At 50.0% G+C, this 23,098-nt stretch overlaps 1 protein-coding gene and 1 long non-coding RNA gene across 3 annotated transcripts; one reads left to right on the top strand and one right to left on the bottom strand.

Annotated features, from left to right (window-relative positions):
• Positions 1-1,141: 1,141 nt before the first annotated feature.
• GLOD4 (glyoxalase domain containing 4) lies at positions 1,142-9,450 on the bottom strand. 2 transcript variants are annotated; one of them, XM_053275418.1, is made up of 9 exons: positions 9,184-9,437; positions 7,130-7,179; positions 6,437-6,557; positions 5,930-6,074; positions 5,083-5,219; positions 4,053-4,139; positions 3,079-3,192; positions 2,358-2,444; positions 1,142-1,334 (listed from the first exon to the last, which is right to left on the bottom strand). In XM_053275418.1, exons 1-9 carry the CDS (start codon positions 9,271-9,273, stop codon positions 1,254-1,256), a joined length of 912 nt encoding a protein of 303 aa, XP_053131393.1. In that variant the 5' UTR covers positions 9,274-9,437; the 3' UTR covers positions 1,142-1,253. The 2 variants fall into 2 exon arrangements, with proteins under 2 accessions (XP_053131393.1, XP_053131394.1); XM_053275419.1 differs by lacking the exon at positions 4,053-4,139 and having other exon boundaries at positions 9,184-9,450.
• A 291-nt stretch (positions 9,451-9,741) lies between these two features.
• Positions 9,742-21,321, top strand: LOC128336182 (uncharacterized). Its single transcript, XR_008311842.1, has 3 exons — positions 9,742-9,954; positions 16,503-16,738; positions 17,948-21,321. It is a non-coding gene; the product is annotated as an uncharacterized LOC128336182 (long non-coding RNA).
• Positions 21,322-23,098: the final 1,777 nt, after the last annotated feature.

Below are 23,098 nucleotides of genomic sequence, written 5' to 3'. Positions count from 1 at the left end.
CCTTTCGTGGTGCACAAAATCAAAAAGGTAGAAATCAAACGCCTGGCAGGCGGCTCTCCAGCCTGGCTCCGTTGATGCAGCGGAGCCGAGCTGGTGGCGTCACCCGCTGCCACAGGGACAGGTTTGCCTGCTGGAGGCCATGCCTGCTTCAAGAGAAGGGACCTGTTGCGCCTGGAAGCCAAAGCAGCGCCCTGTGGAAACATGAAGCCGGCCCCCGTCCGCCTGCTCCGAATCCCTCCCTCGCAACTTTCCAGGAGAGAACCTTCACTGTTCCTGGCCAGCAAACAGAACTGTGGGGTGAGAACAGAATTTAGCGTCTGGCTTCTTTGGGGAGCGTGCTCTTGGTCACCCCAAAAGGAGAAAGCAAAACTGCTGCTCACCCTTTCGGCTGGGCAGTGGTTGAAAGAGGGGCACGTTTTCAGGCATGAAAAACACACCACGTGCTCCTATGTTCCTATGTCACCCTTGCAGGCTGAACAAAGAGGCCCCTTTGAACGTGGCGATTCTCTTTTCAGCGAGTGGGGGAGAGCAGCTGGCCGTCTCCAGCCCCGGCATACCATCCCTCCTGCTGCTGCTAGGGTCTCCCTGAGGCTGAGAGCCCTTTGGGGACAGGGAGCCATCCCATTGGTTTTTCCGATGTACACCACGTTGAGAACTTGGCCAAGAAGCAGTATATAAAACGGCAGCGGCTGTTCTCCAGCTGGGCTCCCCCCACTAACATGGGACTACAGCTCCCAAGACCGCTGGGGCTGGGGATGATGGGAGTTGTAGTGCGACAACATTTGAAGACCCAGGCTGAGAACCCCGACTTGGTGAGTGAGACCCTTCCTAATACACCCTTGTTAATTCTTTCTCTCTCTCTCTCTCTCTCTCTCTCTCTCTCTCTCTCTCTCTCTCTCTCTACGAGCAGGCCTGCACACGGTTTGATAGTGCTTCAAGAATAGACATTCACAGCTCTAGTAGTCAACTTCCAAAAAAACCTCAGTTTAGCCTAGGCCTAAAGTATACACAGGAGCTGCTTGCTTGAAACGCAGAGAGGGAAGGTAGGTGTGTGTGTGTGTACACATACACTTTGATTGCTGAAAGGTCTTTCTGCACCTGCCTGGAGCAGAAGCATTGACACAAAAACAGAGGCAGGAGAGATGGCGTCAGTTTCCTTTAACCAATAACCGTTTGGAGACAGAAAAGCAGCCGAAGCCGCAACAGCAATTCTCTTCCACAAGACCAGGAGGTCCGCCTGCCCTCCTCGTTTCCTACTCCCCGACAGGCGCCGCAGAAGGCTTGGGCCGCTTATGCTCCGCGTACCACTCGGCGCTTTTGTCCGCCTCCATCGCCTGCGGGAGAGAAAGACCATGAGGCCGGGAGAACGAGGAGTGAATTCACGGCAGCCCTTCCAAGAGCAGAGAGGGGCTGTGTGCCTCTACACTGCACAAGGTCCACCCTGGTTGCATACGAAAGGGAGACTAGACATGTGAGCACTGGAAGAGATTCCCCTCGGGATGGAGCCGCTCTGGGAAGCGCATCTAGGTTCCCAGTTCCCTCCCTGGCAGCATCTTCAAGATCGGGCAGAGAGAGAGAGATTCCTGCCTGCCACCTTGGAGAAGCCACTGCCAGTCTGGGTTGACAATACTGAGCGAGATGGACCAAGGGTCTGACTTAGTATATGGCTGCTTCCTCGGTTCCTATTTGTTTCCACAGGTGTTAATGAACACCCGATCAGCATATCTGGTATACAACTCAGCCTGAACGTTATCTAGGGGACTAGAACTTTACACCTGTTAGTCCCTCCCTCTGACACCAAGAAGGTGTACTTGTTAATTTTTCTAGATCTCATGAATGCAGAGCAAAGCCTACACACCCATTCAATGTGTGAGCCCTGTAAGATATTCCCCTTAGGGGATGGAGCCGCTCTGGGAAGAGCATCTAGGTTCCAAGTTCCCTCCCTGGCAGCATCTCCAAGATATGGCTGGGAGAGAGTCCTGCCTGCAACCTTGGAGAAGCCGCTGCCAGACTGGGTAGACAACACTGAGCTAGATGGACCCAGGGTTGGACTCAGTATATGGCTGCTTTCTAAGCAGCCATTCTGAAAAAGCCATGAGGTTCTCACCCGGAACGTGGGACCGTCCAGCCACAGAGATGTAGGCAACAAAGATAAACTGTGCGGCTGTGTTGGCTCTCTCCTCCCTGCAAGCGACTCTGGGAACGGGAATTCTGAGAGACAGTGGAGAATCTCTCCAAGAGAGTTCCCAGCTTGCTTACAAAACTAGGCTCCTTTGAGAGAGACCCACAAGAGCCCCTAGCCAGGACCAGCACCCGTCTCCGATCCATAATCAATGCAGAAAGGGAGACCAACTCACCTTATCCAAGAGTTTCCCACCATTTGGATCCACCTTGGAAAGCTCTCGGAAGGCTTCGTCCCCAACAAAACAGATTTCGTGGCCGTCCTGAAGAGGGTTGAGAAGGAGGGAGAGATAAGCTAGCCAAATTCTGGACTCCACTGATCGCAGGGCGGCCACCCGCCCGCAAGAGAGAACCGAGCTGGTGATCACTACATCACTGTTGCCAGACGTCGTGCCTTAAGGATAACTGAAGAGCAAGCTGCAGGTCCCTGCCCAAAGGAGCTTACAATCAGAAGCAGGGGTATTTACCCGCTGTGGTAAACTGTGGCTGGTGGGGACAGGAGCCCAACAAGACTCAGAGTCACCCAACAACGCTGAATGGTTAAGAGATTCGGAACAGGCAGAACACAACGCAGAGTGAACTTGCGGAACCCACTGCCACAAGGTGGGGCAGCTGAGCTCAAGCTTGGACGGCCGATAAAGACAAGGACTGGGCAGACAAGAGCTATCACTGGCCACTAGCCACACTTCAATGGAGCCCCCATGGCCAGAGGCAGTTTACCCCAGAAAACTGGCCGGGTAGGGGGGAAACAACTGGAGCAGGCTGCTGTCTGCCGGGAGGCAGGATACTGGAGTAGACGGCCCTCCTGTCAGACCCGACAAGGCCTTCTGTCCTCATCTTTTGAAGCAAGGCAAAGCAACCCCCTTCATGCTTCTCGCCGTTTCTACGTGTACTCACGGGGTCAGCCAGGATAACCACTTGCACCGTTGCTTTCCCTGGGGTGTCCAGGCTCACCAGAGGCGTCAAGATCTTCTGGTTCTCCTTCTTCATCAGGGCTTCGATCGCCGGCAGCTAGGGGGCGCACACACACACACACACACACACACACACACACACACACACACACACACAGAGTATTCAATTGATTCACCCCCTGCCTGTCCACGGATTAAGTTTAACACACACTCAATACCGTAACTCAGGCGTTTTCCCAGATACTGTGGGACTACAACCCCCATCATCCCCATCGCTTCAGCCACGGTGGCTGAGGATGATGGGAGTTGTAGTCCAGCACCAGTGTCCCCTCTGTTGTGGACCACAACTCCCAGAATCCCCAGCCAAAGGCCACTGCTGCTAGGGATGCTGGGAGTTGTAGTCTACAACATCTGGGAACCCCTGTTAGAGGGAACAGTGCCCAGCACCCTCTGGGGACCCAAGCTGGCAAGCTCCTGATTATCCACAACAGAGGGACCGTTTTGAAATGCCTTACAAATGCAAGGTAACTTCTCTCTTAATACTGGACACCTTGTGCTATTTCTTTGTTTCCTGGAACAGCTAAAAGAGCCGCAGCAAGAGCTTCTAGCGAATACAGCAGAGAAGTTCGTGAAGGAGAATTCTATTGGCGGACAGGATAGCTGAATGGAACCTCCAGGTTCAAGAGTAGTATACCAGAAAATGTGAGATGCCAAAGAAGACCACAGTGGACAGCATAGTGGCGAGGCAAGTCAGGGCACCCTCCCTGCCCCTTAAAGGCCGCCCCCCGCCTCCCGGGAGTGCATGAAGCCAGTCACGCACAGGCTCCACTCGGGCCCTTCACTTCCCGCCCAGGAGGAGTCAGAACAGAACAGGAAGGACATCCCCAACGTCACGCTCAGAGGCTCCAGGGGACTCGGTGAGGCCCGTCTCCCGCAGGGGCCGACGTGGGGGCTCACCTCTTCCTTCGGGCAGGAGAAGGCAATGCGCCCAAAGGCGGTCCCGTGATCCACGGCCTGGCCAAGACCCAGCAGCTCCAGCTTACACTGCGAGGGAGAACCAAAAAAACGTGAGGGAAGCAAGGAAGCAGAGAAGGCGGCCCAGCCAGGCTCATCCAGTTCACTGCAACCCGCCCCCCTTCTCCCAGCTGTCCCTGGGCTAGGAACAGAGGAAGCTGCCATATGCTGAGTCAGACCCTTGGTCCATTGAGCTCAGGATCATCAGCTCCGACTGGCAGCAGCCCTACCTGGAGATGCTGCCAGGGACAGAGCCTAGATCTGTAGACTAGACTCAGCCAAGGTGACCCTCAGCACTGGATCTGCCCACACAAGAGACCTTGCTCCCACCCTACACACACAGCACCTGCCAGTTGTTGTTTTTTCTTCCCCATTTTACAATAGCTTTTACATTCAAATGGCATTCATTTATCTAATTCTACACATAAGTGAATATTGACTTCCCACTTGCCTATCTGCATGGTTCACAATAACTATACATATAAACCATTGCTATAATAATTCAAAACATACATACTCCATATTACTACTCGATTTGACCCAACCCAACCTGCTATTATTACTATATTTCAAACCCTACTGAAAGAAAATATAATAATAATTAATAATGCCCCTTAAAGGCTGCCCCCCGCTTCCCGGGAGTGCATGAAGCATAATAATAATAATAATAATTATTATTATTAGAAAAATAATTCTTTAAGGAAAGCAAAAATGGTTCCCAATCTTCTTTGAAACATTCCAAATTTTCGTCTCTTGTAAGTGCTGTAAGCTTTGCCATCTGGGCATATTCCAAAATTTTTATCAGCCAGTCTTCTTTTGCCAGTTGTGATGGAGTGCTTGCCAAGAGGGAGACACAGCCTCTCAGCAACTGGTGAGCCTCTGGCCAGTAGCCAAAGCCAAATCCTACTAGCCAGAAAAGCACAGGGGCTGCACCGAGGAACCACTCATGAACGTTACACCCCGCCCAACCTACCTGGTTATCCGCGTAGCCGAGCAAAGCTTTCTGCAGGCCTTCATCCGTTTCGTACACCTTCATGCCCAGCAGTTTCGACCAGTAGTTGACGGAGGTCTGAAGCCTGGACACAGCGAGCGTGACCTTCAGCACGGGATCTGGAAGAGCCCAAGAACTCGGGGTGGGTTTTGACACACGGCCAGGGTTCTCAGATGTGATTGAATTGCAACGCCCAAGGGAAGGAGAGCTGGTCTTGTGGGAGCAAGCAGGACTTGGCCCCTTAGCTCAGCAGGATCTGCCCTGGTTGCATTTGAATGGGAGACTGGAAGTGTGAGCACCGTAAGAGATTCCCCTCAGGGGATAATGGGGCCGCTCTGGGAAGAGCATCTAGGTCCCAAGTTCCCTCCCTGGCAGCTTCTCCAAGGCAGGGCTGAGAGAGATTCCTGCCTGCAACCCTGGAGAAGCTGCTGCCAGTCTGTGAAGACAATACTGAGCTAGCTAGACCAAGGGTCGGACTCAGTATACAGCAGCTTCCTATGTTCCTGAGGCAGCTTCTGAAGGCCTTTTGTCATTGCAGCTGGGAATGCTGGGAGTTGTAGTCCCCGAGGCTGAGAATCCCTCGCATGGAGGTTTCTTTTCCCAACCAGGGAAAGGAGGCAGAAGTGAATGTTTGTAGGCGCTGCCAGTTGATACTTGGCTGGCGGTTTCTACTCTTCCCCCTCCCCATCCAGACAGACCTCAGAGCTGCACAGGCTCAGAAGGTCCCAGCCCTCCCCAGATTAACCCTAATCGTGATCCGAACCAGTAAAAGCCAGAACCAGGAGCAAAGCCGGGTGCTTGTAGCTGGGCGACGCAACACACTCTCTACCTGGCTTGGGCGATTCTTTGTCTTCCAAGAAAAAGACATAGCCTCCCGGTGCTTCTACTCGATAGGTGCCTCCTGAAATCTCCTTGAGTGGCCACTCCAGTTTTTTGGCGTTCTTCACCGCCTGGCTGGACACCACAGTCAGCCCCTGGCATGGCCAGAAAACACAAGCAGACCCCAGAATACTGAGAGAAGACAGGGAGAACAGCGAGTATGCTGGTTGCAGGGAGGAGACGTCACCTACCCTCACCGTCAGTGTTTCCCTCTCACAGGAGTTCCCAGATGTTGTGGACTACAACTCCCAGAATCCCCAAGCAAAAGCCCTTGCAGCTGGGGATTCTGGGAGTTGTAGTCCACAACAGCTGGGAATCCCTGTTCGAGGGAACACTGATCACCGCCTTCTTGGGGTTTTTATTTTTAACCCCACCCATCCTCCAAGGGGATTCAGAACGGCACGTGTGGTTCTTCTGAACTCCAAACAACCAGGTCATCTTGGGAAGCAATGCCTACCTGGAAATCATTGCCAAGACGGTAGTCTCCAATTCCATAATTGTAGGTTAACTCTGCAACAAAGTGCTCATCTTCAGGACCATACCCCACCATTGTCTTACTCCATTTGCCGTCATAAGGGCTGCAAAGAATTGGACAGAACATTAAAAGAAACCCAGGAAAGTGTCCATTACAGCTCCCTTCCTCCAGCTGCTGGTCTGCTGGTCGCAAGCATGACTTGTCCCCTTAGCTAAGCAGGGTCCACCCTGGTTGCATATAAATGGGAGACCAAAAGTGTGAGCACTGGAAGATCTTCCCCTTAAGGGATAATGGGGCTGCTCTGGGAAGAACATCTAGGCTCCAAGTTCCCTCTCTGGCAGCATCTCCAAAATAGGGCTGAGAGAGATTCCTGCCTGCAACCTGGGAGAAGCCGCTGCCAGTCTGTGAAGACAATATGGAACTAGATAGACCAGTGGTCTGACTCAGTATACAACAGCTTCCTATGTTCCTCAGCCTCCCCTTCTCAACAAAAGCACACAGCTCCCTGCTCTGTTTCTCCCACCCAATCTCCCTTTCCCCTTCCCTCGCTGAAGCTGTAACACATATCTGTATTTTTTGCTGACCCCAGCAACTGGTTACCAATGTCCAGAGACTCGATATACTCCCTCAAAACCATAAGCTTTGATTGGAAACAAAGAGACGGAGTCGACATACCCATTACAAGTGGCCTTGCAGCCTTCTTCAAATTCTTCGTGTCTCAGAACCTGTCGGTTCAAGGAAAGCAGTAGACAGATCATATGTGGGGCCATCTCAGTCCCTTCCTGAAAGGTGTCCCCCCCCCGCCCCACAGCTGACCCAGGGCCTGAGGCAATGCTGCTCAACTTTGGGGCCCCTGCAGATGTTGGCCCTGGCTATTGGCCACTGTGGCTGGGGACTATGGGAGTTGTAGTATTGCAAGAGAAGAAGAGGACGACCAGCAGCAAGGTGCATGGACTCGATTATGACTGCAATGAATGCCCCACTGAAAACCTTAAAGGCCAAGCTGAAGACAGATCATCCTGGAGAGAATCTATCTCTGTGGTCGCTAAGAGACAACACCGACTTTATGGCACTTAATCAATAAATCAGTCAATGTTGCAATGAAGTCCTTGGAAAGGATATTTGGATGCCATGATGTGTCTATATCTACAAAGATTAGAATCATCTGGACAATGGTTTTCCCCGTGACACTCTAAGGATGCGAAAGCTAGACTTTGAAGAAGCAAGATAGAAAAAGCATGGATGCTTTTGAAATTGGGTGCTGGAGAAGACCTTTGAAGAGACTATGGACAGCCAAGAAAACAAACCAGTGGATCCTAGAACAAATCAACCCAGAATGTTCACTCCAGGCACAAATGACCAGGCTCAAACTATCCTACTTCGGACACATGATGCGAAGACCCAGCTCCCTCGAGAAGTCCATCATGCTGGGAAAAGTGGAAGGGAAGAGAAGAAGAGGATGACCAGCAGCAAGGTGGATGGACTTGATAACCCCTGCTAACTTGGCAAAGAGGCACCTATTAATGTGGTGATTCTCTTTATTGAGCAGGGGGAGAGTAACTGGCCCTCTCCACCCCCAGCACAGCATCCCTCCAGTGACTGTTGCTGGTGTCTATCTTATGTTTCTTTTTAGAGTGTGAGCCCTTTGGGGACAGGGAGCCATCTTATTTATTAGATCTCTGTGTAAACCACCCTGAGCCATTTTTGGAAGGGCGGTATAGAAATTGAATGAATGACAGACAGCCATGAAGGCACCACTGAGAGACCTTAAAGGCCAAGCTGAAGACAGAGCATCCTGGAGAGAATCTATCTAGGTCAGGTCTGCTCAACTTTGGCCCTAGAGCTGTTTTTATTTTTATTGTTTAATTATTCATTTATTGGATCACAACTCCCATAATCCCCAACCACAGTGGCCCATAGCCAGGGATTATGGGAGTTGTAGGCCAACATCTGCAGGAGGGCCAAAGTTGAACAGCCCTGATCTGGGTGGTTGCTAAGAGTTGATACTGATTCGACGGCACTTAATCAATCAGTCAGTCATTGGTATATTATTGTAATTATTCAACTGATTGATTAAGTGCCGTCAAGTCGGTGTCAACAACATCGTGCCAGCATGGTGTAGTGGTTAGAGTGCTGGACTAGGACTGGGGAGACCCAAGTTCAAATCCTCATTCAGCCATGAAACTAGCTGGGGTGACTCTGGGCCAGTCACTTCTCTCTCAGCCTGACCTACTTCACAGGGTTGTTGTGAAAGAGAAACTCAAGCTGTGCTCTGGGCTCCTCCTTGGAGGAAGAGCGGGATATAAATGTAAAATCATCATCATCATCATCTGAGAACCTCTGTTAGAGGGAACACTGATTAGTCCCTGTAAGGAAGCAGCAAGGAGCAGCAGCCAAGCAAGATCTCCCTATAGCGGGCTGTGGGTGCTGTGCTGGGGCTGGATGCAGTCTGGACTCGCAATAATCTCCACTTGCAAAATTGATTATTGATTATTTATTTAAAATATTTACACTGCTCCAGACGGCTCACAGTAATAACAGATACAAGATACCTCTTTGCCCAGTTAGCAAATCAGACAGGCGCACACTGGGAAGATTGGCCGTAGGCACCACCCGTAGCTACTACGCGCTTCTGGGACACTAGGACCCGCGAGGCACCCGTAGCCTCTGACGTCACCTGTCATGCCCTTCCTCAGGCCCTGTAAGGGCCCCCACGTCCCGCCACTCACGCGCATGCCCAGTAGCTCCCGGTAGAAGCGTGCCGTCTGCGCTCGGTCGCCGACTTTGAACACGAAGTGCAGTGCACGCCGGCCCCCCATGGTTCGCACGGGACTTTCTCCACCCTCGCAAGCCCACGCACTCGCTGGAAATCAGCGCAGTCTCTCTCGGCGCGCACTTATGACGACATCGCCGTGTGCCGCCAGAGCCTTCAGCACCATAAAGAATGGCTTCTTTCCATCCTAGAGCGACGCACTCTGGAACAGGCATTTCCTTCAGATGATGACCTACAACTCCCCTAATCCCTGGTTATTGGCCGCTGTGGCTGGGGATTTCGGGAGTTGTAGTCCAAAAACAGCTGGGGTGGGTGGGCTAAATTGCACCGGCCTGAACTGTAATGACACGCCTCCAGCGGTCGCTTAGCAACCAAAGAACAAGCCGGGCGTGCCGGCGACGTCCCCCGGGCGTGACGCTAGTCTCCCTCAGCCAATAGCACCGCTGTACTCTTGTATCTCTGGTCGGCACGCAGGGCCGTTGCTATGAGCAACGGTGGGAGCTGCGCGGCTTCGACGGAAGTCCGGCCTATCTCGTGCCGGTAGCCAAGATGGCGGCATGGTCTCCGCGGCAGCTGAGGCCTTCCTGCCCGGGGGCGCCGGCAGGCGGGGGGTGCGCGCCCCGCGGAGGAGCCCCGTCCGCGCCCCTCCCTCGCTGGCCGAGCCTGCCCCCTCGCCACCTCTCCCCGCGCTGACGAGAGGCTTCTCCGGAGCAGAAACCTGCGAAAGGTCAGCCTCTCCCAACAGCGTGACTCTTCTGTCGCCCCCTAGAAGAGGCCAGCGACCTTTGTTGCGGGGCGTTAAAGGGGGGTGGTGTGTGTGTGGGGGGGGGGTGTTCCTTGCTGAGGATTCCCCGGGCGGCCGCTTTGCCGGGGGAGAGCAGAGCCAGCGGGTTTCCTAGCCAAGGTGCAGCGGCAGCCTCTGCCTACAATTCCCAGGGTGCTCCTGTGGGGGGTGGGTGGGGGGGGGGACAGGCTGGCGCAGCTTCAGGTTCAGTAGGCAGGGGTGGAGGGAGAGAGCCTTTCAGGCCAGGCTGTTCCCCGCTGCTGGTCCAGGCTGCAGTGCCTGCTTGTCAGGACTCAAGTCGTGCCCCCCACGCACCCCCCGCCCCGATCTTGTGGCTTGGAGCATGCACAGACCTCTTGCCTGTGGGCTCCCCAGAGGCATTGGGTGGGCCACTGTGTGCTGGGCTCGATGGGCCTCCTTGGGCCTGATCCAGCAGGGCTGCCTTACCTTCTGAAGCATAAACAGACAGACAGAAGAACTTAGTCCCGGGTGGAAAAACCCTCCCCAAACCCTCTCATTTTAAAAGAGACACACCAGGGCAAAGCAAACCCCCCCAATGCCGCCCAAACATCTGGCAAAACTCAGTCTGTCGAACTCTACAAATCGGCGGCTACATTTACACGAACAAGACAGGGGTGGCCTTCTAAAAACCTAAGGGGGAGACCAGCACTGCTCCTGAGAACCCGGCTGCTCCCAATCGGCTCACAGCTGCACCCGATTCCTGACATTTGGGGGCTCGTTTGCCAGCCTCGCACTACTTGGCCTGTGAGCGGCCCCTCTGGGTCCCCTCGACAGCTGGGCAGTGTGCACCGGCATCCCTTGTCCGGAGTCCAGCTTTCGAGGAGGCCGGCTTGAGGCACCCTCCAGCACCTTAGAGCGATGCCAAGAGAGGAGAGACTTTCCACCTTTCGAATACTGCTCCACAGGTCCGAGAACACAGGTGAGAAATCAAGTCCCTCCTAGACATTCCTGGCACGTGACTGGTTGGTTCCCGGGTAGTCTGCGGGTGGCAAGGCTTGGGGAGAGTTGGCCGGCCATCCCTGGGGGCCGTGCAGTACCAGGGGACCCCGGCCCACGAGTTGCAAGCAATTTGTTGGGTGCTCATCCCCACTTGGTCGGAAACTGCCAGTGGCACCAGGGGTCGGCTGACCGGTTCTCCCGTGTCCGAGTCCATCGCGGGAGGGAACACGGTGCAGTGAGGCCGGCAGCAGAGAGGCTGTGGTGCTCGGGTGCACCGAGTAGGTTGGTCGCCGTAAGACCGGAACGAGAGGGCAATGGGCTCCTGTGTATCGAAGCGCAAAGAGACGTCTTGCACCCCGTTGCAGAGGATTCTTAAGGCTTGGAATCAGTATGGGGGAAATCGAGCTCAGGAAGAGCAGGATGACTAGGTCTTGCCGTGATCAATGGCAGTGCTCTATGCCCTGTCAGGAGTAGTACTGTGGCTGTCAGAAGGCTCATATGCTTACCAAACAATTTTGCCATTGTTGTTCTGCTCAAGAGCTGGTACCATTGTGGAGCATCACTACGCACAAAGGCACTCCCTGAGGACTCTGATTCAGAGGAAGGGGTGATTGCATTTTGCTAAAATCATGATGCCTGTGTTCGGTTTCTAAGCTCAGCAGCTACTTGCTGCTTCAACGGAGAGGAAAGGGGGGGGGGGGAGCCAGGGGAAAAGCACTTTAACGTGCCCTGTTGAAATGCAGGCAGGATGGAACTCCTGAAAGAAAGGTGTCTCTTGTGGATCTCTCCTGTTGCTACTCTGTCTCATTGCCACTGTCACCCCTATGCTGCTAGATGGGGGTGGAGTCATGGCGCTTTTGCAAGCTCCGATTCCAAGTCAGGAGGAGATTGAGTTTTGTGTCCGTGCTGTGCTGGCTCAAGCTGCCCGCTCAGCTCTGCTGCCCAGCAACAGGGGACATCAGGGCTCCTCCTGTGCTGCTACCTCGACTGTTAAGAAAACTTGCAGACATTCTTGGGTAGCTTCTCCCTCTTGGGAACAAAGGTTGCTTTGTTTCCCTTCTTCCTTCCTTCAACTGCTTGCAGTTGGGGAGAAAAGGAGAAAAAGAAGGGGGGGGAGTAGTGGAAGAAAGGAATGTGCAGTGTCTTAACAATTTTGGTTGGGAAATGATAAAAAGGTTGAATGGCACTTGTAAGCTAACAGAGAGAAGGTAAGCTGAATTACAGACTGTTTTGTGAAAGACTGTAATAACTTTTGCCCTGTTTGAGTTACTTTGCTCACTGAGTTTTATGGCTAAATGATTGTGTGCCCTAAATATGTTTAGTTGTTATAAAATAGGGGTGTGCAATTTGGATTTTCGGTGATTTGGTTCGGGACCCGAACCGAATCACCCCTGTTCTGTTTTGTGCCCGAATATGGGCCACCCGAATCACCCTTGATTCGGTTCGGATTCTGATTTAATCCAAATCCAAATCGATTTGGGGGGGGAAGGGGCCCAGGGGCAAAATATTGGGGTGGGGTGGTAGTGCCCAATGGGTGGAAGCTACCACCCCAATTTCAGGGGGATTGGGCAAAGGGCTGATTTTGGGGGAATTTCTGAAGTTTTCGTGTCTTTGGGGCAGAAAGTGGGGCCTGGGGCAGAATAGTGGGGTGGGGTGGTAGTGTCTAATGGGTGGAGGCTACCACCCCAATTAAAGGGGGATTGGACAAAGGGCTGATTTTTGGGGAATTTTTGAAGTTTTAGTGACTTTGGGGAGTTCCGGGGCATAGCATGGGATCTGGGCAAAAAGAGTAGGGTGGGGTGGTAGTGCCTAATGGGTGCAGGCTACCACCCCAATTTAAGGGGGATTGGGCAAAGGGCTGATTTTGGGGGAATTTCTGAAGCTTTTGTGTCTTTGGGGCAATTTGGGGGCAGAAAGTGGATCTGCCCCAAAAGAGTGGGGTGGGGTGGTAGTGCCTATTGGGTGGAGGCTACCACCCCAATTTCAGGGGGATTGGGCAGAGGTCTGATTTTTGGGGAATTTTTGAAATTTTGGTGTCTTTGGGGCAGATTGGGGGCAGAAAGTGGATCTGCCCCAAAAGAGTGGGGTGGGCTGGTAGATAGTGCCTAATGGGTGGAGGCTACCACCCGTCCCCAATTTCACCCGTCCCCTCAGAGGTTTTTCTGAAGGGATGTTATTCCCTTATTTTCTGAGGTGTGAATTCTCATTCTATGATAGCAAATGAGATTTTTTTCAATTAAACAACTCCCATGACCCCACTTTCACTTTTTCACACTCTCATTTACTAAGAATATGATGAATGGATCAATCTAGCACACTGCACCTTATGAAGAAAAACCTCAGAAATTCACCAAAATTCAGCCCTCTGCCCAATCACTCTGAAATTGGGGATGGGTGGTAGACTCCACCCATTAGGCACTATCTACCAGCCCACCCCACTCTTTCGGGACAGATCCACTTTCTGCCCCCAATCTGTCCCAAAGACACCAAAACTTCAAAAATTCCCAAAAAATCAGCCCTCTGCCCAATCCCCCTGAAATTGGGGTGGTAGCCTCCACCCATTAGGCACTACCACCCCACCCCATTCTTTTGGGGCAGATCCACTTTCTGCCCCCAAACTGCCCCAAAGACACCAAAACTTCAAAAATGCCCAAAAAATCAGCCCTCTGCCCAATCCCCCTGAAATTGGGGTGGTAGCCTCCACCCATTAGGCACTATCTACCAGCCCACCCCACTCTTTTGGGGCAGATCCACTTTCTGCCCCCAATCTGCGCCAAAGACACCAAAATTTCAAAAATTCCCCAAAAATCAGCCCTCTGCCCAATCCCCCTGAAATTGGGGTGGTAGCCTCCACCCATTAGGCACTATCTACCAGCCCACCCCACTCTTTTGGGGCAGATCCACTTTCTGCCCCCAATCTGCCCCAAAGACACAAAAACTTCAAAAATTCCCAAAAAATCAGCCCTTTGTCCAATCCCTCTTAAATTGGGGTGGTAGCCTCCACCCATTAGACACTACCACCCCACCCCACTATTCTGCCCCAGGCCCCACTTTCTGCCCCAATCTGCCCCAAAGACACAAAAACTTCAGAAATTCCCCAAAAATCAGCCCTTTGCCCAATCCCCCTGAAATTGGGGTGGTAGCCTGCACCCATTAGGAACTACCACCCCACCCTACTCTTTTTGCCCAGATACCATGCTATGCCCCCAAACTGCCCCAAAGTCACTAAAACTTCAAAAATTCCCAAAAAATCAGCCCTTTGTCCAATCCCCCTTAAATTGGGGTGGTAGCCTCCACCCATTGAACACTACCACCCCACCCCACTCTTCTGCCCCGGGCCCCACTTTCTGCCCCAATCTGCCCCAAAGACACGGAAACTTCAGAAATTCCCCAAAAATCAGCCCTTTGCCCAATCCCCCTGAAATTGGGGTGGTAGTCTGCACCCATTAGGCACTACCACCCCACCCCACTCTTTTTGCCCAGATCCCATGCTATGCCCCCAAACTGCCCCAAATTCACTAAAACTTCAAAAATTCCCCAAAAATCGGTCATGAGCTGAATCACCCGAATTTTTCGGCCCTGAAATTCGGGTGATTCGGCTCGGCCCCGAAAAATATCGGGGGGCATCGGGGGTGATTCAGTTCGGCCCCGAATCACCCAAAATTGCTCGTTTCGGGCACAGATCGATCTGTGCCCGAAATTTTTTGCACATCCCTATTATAAAATCCTCTGTGATTCTGAAGAACAAAAGGTGTAGATTTACAGGCTACTTGAAAATGGATGTTTTCTGTTCTGTAAGCCTTAAACATGTTAAAACCACAGCATTGTTTTGTTCACACGAGAATGTAGTGTGACTGTGTGTATTAAAGCCTTATGTTAATTCCAGGGGTGATGTGTGTGTGTTTTGAGCGGGAGCCCAGAGAGGCTCCAGTGAAGATTTTGTTCCTGAAAACTTTATTCCTGTTTCGTCCTGTGCAGGATTCCTCCTTTTGTTGAAATGCAGTGAGCTGGGGCCAAAAACCCCACCATCTCTGTGCAGATGGGACTTTTGTTGTGTTTGTGAATATGTAGAACTTGCTCTGATATCAGAATTCAGTTACTGTGTATCACTTGAGAAATTGGTTGTGGCCTGAGCGGCGGAGGGAACTTTCGGCAGGCCCAACTGGCCAACTGGGATGATGCTGAGGTTTTCCTTCTTTGCAGGTCCTCCCAATGTCAAATTGATGGTGTTGTCTCTGTCATTCCGATGCAGTTGTGTTTTGCCAAATGTTATTTTCCACTGTATTGCTGACTTTTGTGGAACTACAAGCCTGTGATACTTTCTTGAGCTCAAGGGAGACTGTATATGGGACAGCTTTGTGTGAGTGTATCGATGCACCCAGCAGGGATATCTCCTTGGCAAGAGAGAAAGGGGGGGCGGGGGCTCTTAGGTTCCTCTAACTTTGTTTAAGTTTCTCTGTATAGACCAGGGCTGCACAACTCAAATGCCCTAGTGGGCCGGAACCATCCACAATGTGGAGTGCAGGGGCCGAGATCCAGTCTTTAGCACATTATGACATTCAAATTTAAATGATTATACTAGTTACTTGTGCATCTATCCCCCCGTCACTGGACCCATAGTTTTAGCCAAGGATAGTGGTCAGAGAATAGGTGCTGTCCTTGTGCTCAATGGGTGGGGCCTCTAGAGTGCCTGCCAGCCCCAAACAAATGCCAAGTCCTCTCCCCTCCCTAAACTGTTGTTGCTTTCAGGCTGCAATGCTAGGCATGCTTACATGGGAGTAAGCCTCACTGGGCACATCATGGAGCATATTTCTGAGAACGTATGCACAGGATGGCGCTGTAGGCACTTTCCAGCTCTGGTGTTGCTGCAGGATCCCTGAGGGGCCAGTGAAATCGTCTCTGCGGGCCGAATCCGGCCCCCGGGCCTTATGTTGTGCAGGCCTGGTATAGACTGTACATGGGAAAGTGTCTCCAACATGGAGTCGGTCGAATTCAGGGAGCCCAAACTGGAAATTCTCCCCTCGCCTGTTTCTTCCAACTACAGTAGAACAGCAGTTTGTTATTGTGGGTGAGAAGAAAAAGGGATTTAAAGTCAAATAGTCAAATGGAGTTATTGTTTTATATTTCTGCAGTATCTAGGCAATACTTCTGCTAACTGATCTTGATGTAAACTAAGAGTATTGTCAAATGGTCTATGGCTTAAGTTTTACATTTGTCTCACCGCCAGCCCTGCCTTTGCCTTCACAGTAGTTGAACCTTCAAATTCCAGAACCCAGACGGAAGATTTGAAGAAATGAGAAATTTTGGTTTTATCACTCCTGCAAGTGGCAGGGAGTTCCAAAGTACTGGTTTGCAATTCACCTTAGAAACTTCCCAGCTAAAGGGGATTAGTCTTTTTGTGTGTGCAATTAGATGGCTGACTCCCTCACACATGACCAAATATCATGTGACTTTGGTGGGGAATCCTGGGGTTTCCATGGCTACTACTTTTGTTCTTAATCCAGCTACTTTACTTTCTTTTGAGCCTACAGAAGACCAAGAACATGATTGCTTGCAAGCTGTGGACTGCATCTATGCCAAGCCGTCCTGACCTTAAAGATGAACCTCTCCAAAATGCAGACATTGATCTGTACACAGATGGAGGCAGCTTCATGTAAGATGGACAATGTAAGCTGGCTACAGAGTAGTGACTGACCATGAAGTTCTGGTGGTGAAATCTCTTTCTCCGGGTATCTCAGCAGAGCTTGCAGAGCTCATCACCTTCAAGGTAATTTTTACACAACACATGGGGCCACTTGGAAAGGAAGAAGATTTTTAACAGTGGGAAACAAGGAAGTAAAGTATGGGGCACAGATATCAGAACTCTAGACTGCTGTTACACTACTAGAAGAGGTTGCAGTCATCCATAGCAGAGGCCACCAGAGGGAAATGACCCAGTGACAAAGGGTAATTGGATGGCAGATGCTGCAGCTAAAACCGCTGCTCCCTCTATTCCTGTTTCCAAGACTCTTTGATTCCTGTGCTCACTATCTTGGCACAACCCCCCACATATTCAGAAAAAGGACATTGACTTTGCATCACAGCAGGGGGCGCATTTAGAAGAGGATGGCTGGTGGATCTGGAATTCTTCCAGAACCAATCCTTAGGTTTTTCCTTGTCAATACAAAGACACTTTTGTGCCGCTTGGATGTACCCTTTTGCAGAACATGTGGCAACCGCCTGTGTAATTTGTGTAGTAAACAATCCTACTTTACCAAGGTATAGTATCTCACTGGACATGCCAAGTCAGGTAACGCCCAAGCTGTGGGTTGACAGAGGGCAGGGATTGACTTGTCCTGTGTGGGCTATCTTTTTCCTTGTCTGGAAAGGTTGTTTTCACTTTACAGAATGTCAAACCCAAACTTGTATCCATCAGTGACTTGTTAATTATCGTGTTTCCCCGAAAATAAGACAGTGTCTTATATTAATTTTAGCTCAAAAAAATGCACTAGGGCAATTAGCGGTACATCAGAAATTACTGCTAGGTCTTACTTTCGGGGAAACAGGGTATGAGGCTGAAGACGGAGAGCTGGAACATTATTTGCACGTGGCTTAGATGGGGATGGTGAAGATCCCCAAGGCTAGATGTTACTGACGGATCATCCTTTTATGGAGAATCAAGTCAGGTACACTGGACGGAGATCGAATGCCCTGACAGAAGTCCGTGAGTATGTTGGCAGCCAACACAGTGTACTGGTTAGAGTGTTGAACTGGAACCGGGGAGACCCGGGTTCAGGTCCTCATTCGACCAAGACACTTGCAGTCACTTCTCTCACAACCTGGCCTGGCCTGCCTCAAAGGGTTGTCATGAGGCTACATGGAAACCAGACTTTGTCAGCAGTCACCCACTTGTGTTGCCAGGGACCTGATCCCAGGACGCTATCCCTACCCAGGGGAGGGTATTGTTGGTAACTCACTTGCCTATCTTTCTCCCAAGTAAGCAGGTGTGCAACCGACCCGGAACAATGGTCAAGTGCGAGGGAAGGAGTACCTGGTCCTGGATTCTTCCATCCAATTGTCAAGGAAGTCCCCAGAGGACAACTCTGACCTGGAGCAGGCTGGGATGCCCGCCGTCAACAGCAGTTGCCTGAGGAGGGTCCCCGTTTGCGTTTCCAGTCTAGGCCAATGGTGATGGAACGTCCATCGGCAGCCCTGTCCTGTGTTCAAGGAAGAGGCCCTGATGCAAGTTTCCTGTTCCTGCTCCTCCTGCGTCCCAGAGTGCTGTGGGTGAAGATTTGACGCCAGATACCTGAGGAGTGCCTGATGGCTAACATGCTACCCAAATATCCAACTGCCCCTGGATTATTTGCTATCTCAAGAAGCTACTAAGGGGGGTGGGAGTTGATTTGTTGATTTGCTCCACTTCCTTGTGGTGACGATGTGCTGCTATTATTGCGGAACTCAGACTGGTGGGTACTGTGGGGGAGATCAGAAGATGCCTACATCCTGTGCCAATCATCTTACTGTCCTACCCAAGGCACCTTACCCAAGTCTGCACCTTTCTCCAACTTGAAAGTTCTTTTGTGCCCTACGGACATTATTTGAGACTTCTTAGGCCTGTTCTGGATGTGAGAAAACTGGCTAGCTAAAGTTAATTTCCTGAGCACCTATATACTTGTTATCTGATGTGACTGTAAGTATACCTGATTCCAAAATGATACTCTTTATCATTGCCATTGCTTTCCATGAGCTAATAATCCATTAATCACCGGAGGCCCTTGGCTCCATTAAGCTCTCTGCACAATCATTCCTGGAATTGGAATGTCAGACACAGAAAGGAATGTGGCAGGTATTTCTGGTGAAATGGAATTGGCTTGGAACGCGGCTGTACATGCTATTGATGTTGTGTATGCATTCTCGACAATTTTGGGACTGATTATGATTGAAAAAATGTATGATAGTTTTGATACTGGCCTTATGTGGTGTGTTGGGAAATGTTAACGGCAAGATTCAGAGAACCACCAGAGGGTTTTATCTGTTATAGACAGAACAAAACCAAAGCCCATACTTATGTGGTTTGGATAAAAGAGCTAACCCATGGTTAGTATGGGTCCTGAAATCAGGCTTTCCAGGTTCAGATTCTTAGATAAACACCCCAGGACACCCATGTAGGGACAGACGTTCTACCTAAATTGCCAAAGAAGGTTATCTCAGGAGATACAGTGGGTATTGAAAAGAATCACCCCCTTTGATAGACCTTAAATTCTGGTTCCCTTACATCCTGAAATGAAAACACAAAGAAAATTCCCTTCACCAGCTGTACTTATCCAATGCAACCTATAACATCCAACTGAAAAACATCACAATTACAGTCCAGAACAAGTGTCAGAAATAAAAAACAAGAATTACTGAGATTGAAAAAGGATCACCCCCCCAGTGTCAATATTTTGTTGAACCACCTTTTGCTTTAATAACAGCCTTGAGTCTGCTGGGATACTTCTCTATCAACCTTGCACATCTAGACGGAGCAATATTTGCCCACTCCTCCATACAGAACTGTTCAAGTTCGGTCACATTGGATGGTAGGTGTTGGTGGACTGCTATCTTCAAATCTCCCCACAGATTTTCTATGGGATTTAGGTCTGGGCTCTGACTGGGCCACATGAGGACGTTCACTTTTTTCTCCTTCAGCCACTGTGTGGTCAATTTTGCTGTGTGCTTCGGATCGTTGTCATGTTGAAAGGTGAATCTTCTGCCCATCCTCAACTGTCTGGCAGAGGGTAGCAGGTTTTCTTCCAGAATCTGACGGTATTTTGCCCCATCCATTTTTCCTTCTACCCTAACGAGAGCCCCAGTCCCTGAGGCAGAGAAACACCCCCACAACAGGATGCTGCCACCTCCATGCTTCACTGTAGGTATGGTGTGTTGTGGAAAAAATGTGGCTTGTTCGGGAGGGTCGCAAGGAGAAAGCCACTTCTCAAGAAAGGCCACATTAAAGCTCGTTTCAGCTTTGCCAGAAGGCACCTTGAAGATTCTGATGCCAAATGGAAAAAGGTCTTATGGTCAGATGAGACCAAGATTGAACTATTTGGCCTCAACACCAAACAGTACACCTGGCGTAAATCCAACGCAGCTCACCATCCACAACACACCATACCTACAGTGAAGCATGGAGGTGGCAGCATCCTGTTGTGGGGGTGTTTCTCTGCCTCAGGGACTGGGGCTCTCGTTAGGGTAGAAGGAAAAATGGATGGGGCAAAATACCGTCAGATTCTGGAAGAAAACCTGCTACCCGCTGCCAGACAGTTGAGGATGGGCAGAAGATTCACCTTTCAACATGACAACGATCCGAAGCACACAGCAAAATTGACCACACAGTGGCTGAAGGAGAAAAAAGTGAACGTCCTCATGTGGATTCTTGTTTTTTATTTCTGACACTTTTTCTGGACTGTAATTGTGGTGTTTTTCAGTTGGATGTTATAGGTTGCATTGGATAAGTACAGCTGGTGAAGGGAATTTTCTTTGTGTTTTCATTTCAGGATGTAAGGGAACCAGAATTTAAGGTCTATCAAAGGGGGTGATTCTTTTCAATACCCACTGTAGACTTAGTATGGTAAAGATTCCTGGATATGTGTTTGGTGGAGCAGTGTTGGTCATGCTTGTTACTGTATGCTGTTGTATTTTGATTTCCATAATGATGTCTATGGGTAATACACGGAGCATGCCAAAGCCAACGCCTGAGGTAGCGCAATATCTTCATGAGTGTGATAGTGAGGCTTGAAAAAGGAGCATGTGGTAGCACTTTTTGGCCTCAAGGGGGGAATGTTACCTGTAAATCTAAGCATTTCATATTGATCTATATGTATTGATCCTAGGGTATATAGTTAATGGAGAACTGAGCTCTTGCTACACCATTTGGATGGTAGCTGAAGAGAGCAAGAGTCCCCTCCATCTTGTATTCCTGAATGTATGTCAGTGGGAAAGAATCTGCTTAGTATGCTTTGGTTTTCATACTCTGTGCCTTGCAGACCTTGTAACTTGCAACATAGTATGTATTCTCTATGCCTTGCTTTGTTCTAGCCTACTGGTCAGGAGAGGTGATGATGCTGGTATCTGAACTGCCTCCTCGAAAGCTGCATAAGCACTCCTTTAACAATGGTAGTATTGTAAGCCTGTTGGCCTAATATGGAGTTGTCCGGCCCGACTACCTGGCTGGCTTGTTGTGAATGATGATGTATTCAGATGTATCAATTGTTGTATAAAAGCTTTGGACGGACACCATCTTAGGTCCGTCTTGTCTTTGGGAGCTATCCCCTAGACGGCCACTTTGTTAACGCTGCAGAATTCAATAAAGTATCTTTGAACTATAAAGTTTTCTCCTCCTTGGTACATACAAAATTGGCTATCGTCTACCAAGTAGATAGTAACCTGTTGGTCAATAATAGCAATTCAGTCCGATAGCTGGGGGGGTCAAAGCTTGACCGGTCGAGGTCATATGGATTCAGTTCTTTCGAACCTTTGGCCTTTTAAATCTTTCAGTCAGGGCCCATTTCTGACCAGTCACGGCAAGAGCCTGACAGGTAAAACACACTGGGTTCTCGGTCTCAACCCATGGATGGGTCAATGGGGCAAAGTTACAAAGGGTCAAAGGGGCAGTGGGTCAAAGGGGCAGTGGGTCAAAGGGGCAGTGGGTCAAAGGGGCAGTGGGTCAAAGGGGCAGTGGGTCAAAGGGGCAGTGGGTCAAAGTTACAAAGTTACAAAGTTACAAAGTTACAAAGTTACAAAGTTACAAAGTTACAAAGTTACAAAGTTACAAAGTTACAAAGTTACAAAGTTACAAAGTTACAAAGGGGCAGTGGGTCAAAGTTACAAAGTTACAAAGTTACAAAGGGGCAGTGGGTCAAAGTTACAAAGTTACAAAGTTACAAAGGGGCAGTGGGTCAAAGTTACAAAGTTACAAAGTTACAATGGGGCAGTGGGTCAAAGTTACAAAGTGTCAAAGTTACAATGGGGCAGTGGGTCAAAGTTACAAAGTTACAAAGTTACAATGGGGCAGTGGGTCAAAGTTACAAAGTTACAATGGGTCAAAGTTACAAAGTTACAAAGTTACAATGGGGCAGTGGGTCAAAGTTACAAAGTGTCAAAGTTACAATGGGGCAGTGGGTCAAAGTTACAAAGTGTCAAAGTGTCAAAGTTACAATGGGGCAGTGGGTCAAAGTTACAAAGTGTCAAAGTTACAATGGGGCAGTGGGTCAAAGTTACAATGGGGCAGTGGGTCAAAGTTACAATGGGGCAGTGGGTCAAAGTTACAAAGTGTCAAAGTTACAATGGGGCAGTGGGTCAAAGTTACAATGGGGCAGTGGGTCAAAGTTACAAAGTGTCAAAGTTACAAAGTTACAATGGGGCAGTGGGTCAAAGTTACAAAGTGTCAAAGTTACAAAGTTACAATGGGGCAGTGGGTCAAAGTTACAAAGTGTCAAAGTTACAAAGTTACAAAGGGGCAGTGGGTCAAAGTTACAAAGTGTCAAAGTGTCAAAGTGTCAAAGTTACAAAGTTACAAGAGTGAAAGGGTGGATGGGTCAAAGTTACAAAGTGTCAAAGTTACAATGGGGCAGTGGGTCAAAGTTACAAAGTGTCAAAGTTACAAAGTTACAAAGTTACAATGGGGCAGTGGGTCAAAGTTACAAAGTGTCAAAGTTACAATGGGGCAGTGGGTCAAAGTTACAAAGTGTCAAAGTTACAATGGGGCAGTGGGTCAAAGTTACAAAGGGGCAGTGGGTCAAAGTTACAAAGTGGCAGTGGGTCAAAGTTACAAAGTTACAAAGTTACAAAGGGGCAGTGGGTCAAAGTTACAAAGTTGAAATGGGTCAAAAGGGGCAATGGGTCAAAAGGGGCAATGGTACAGGATTCTACATTAGGGGGTCGTCGCTTGACCAGTCAAGGTCACAGTGATTCAGTTCTACCCTGGAGGGAGGCATCTGTGTTTCCATCGCTGATCAGAGGCCTGGGACGCAACCTCTTCTTGTAGCTGTCCACACTGGCAGGGATCCTCTTCTTGAGCCAAGCAGCACCTCTGGGGAGAGGGAGGGGGGAGACCTCTGCTCGGGGTTTGGAGTAGGGGTTGTTGGATCATGACCCAGTGGTTTTC

This window comes from Hemicordylus capensis, chromosome 12, assembly GCF_027244095.1.
Source record: "Hemicordylus capensis ecotype Gifberg chromosome 12, rHemCap1.1.pri, whole genome shotgun sequence".
NCBI classification, from domain to species: Eukaryota; Metazoa; Chordata; class Lepidosauria; order Squamata; family Cordylidae; genus Hemicordylus; species Hemicordylus capensis.
The sequence above is the reverse complement of the archived record's forward strand: the minus strand, read 5'-3'. Positions and strand labels throughout refer to the sequence as shown.

What these genes read in the sequence shown, in the direction of transcription:
- GLOD4 (XM_053275418.1), bottom strand. Translation starts at nt 9,273, where the DNA reads ATGGGGGGCCGGCGTGCACTGCACTTCGTGTTCAAAGTCGGCGACCGA. An exon ending in GTCTTGGCAATGATTTCCAG is followed by an intron (nt 6,075 to 6,436) that starts GTAGGCATTGCT and finishes TGGCCATGCCAG; the next exon opens with GGGCTGACTGTGGTGTCCAG. An exon ending in TCGGCTACGCGGATAACCAG is followed by an intron (nt 4,140 to 5,082) that starts GTAGGTTGGGCG and finishes TCTCCCTCGCAG; the next exon opens with TGTAAGCTGGAGCTGCTGGG.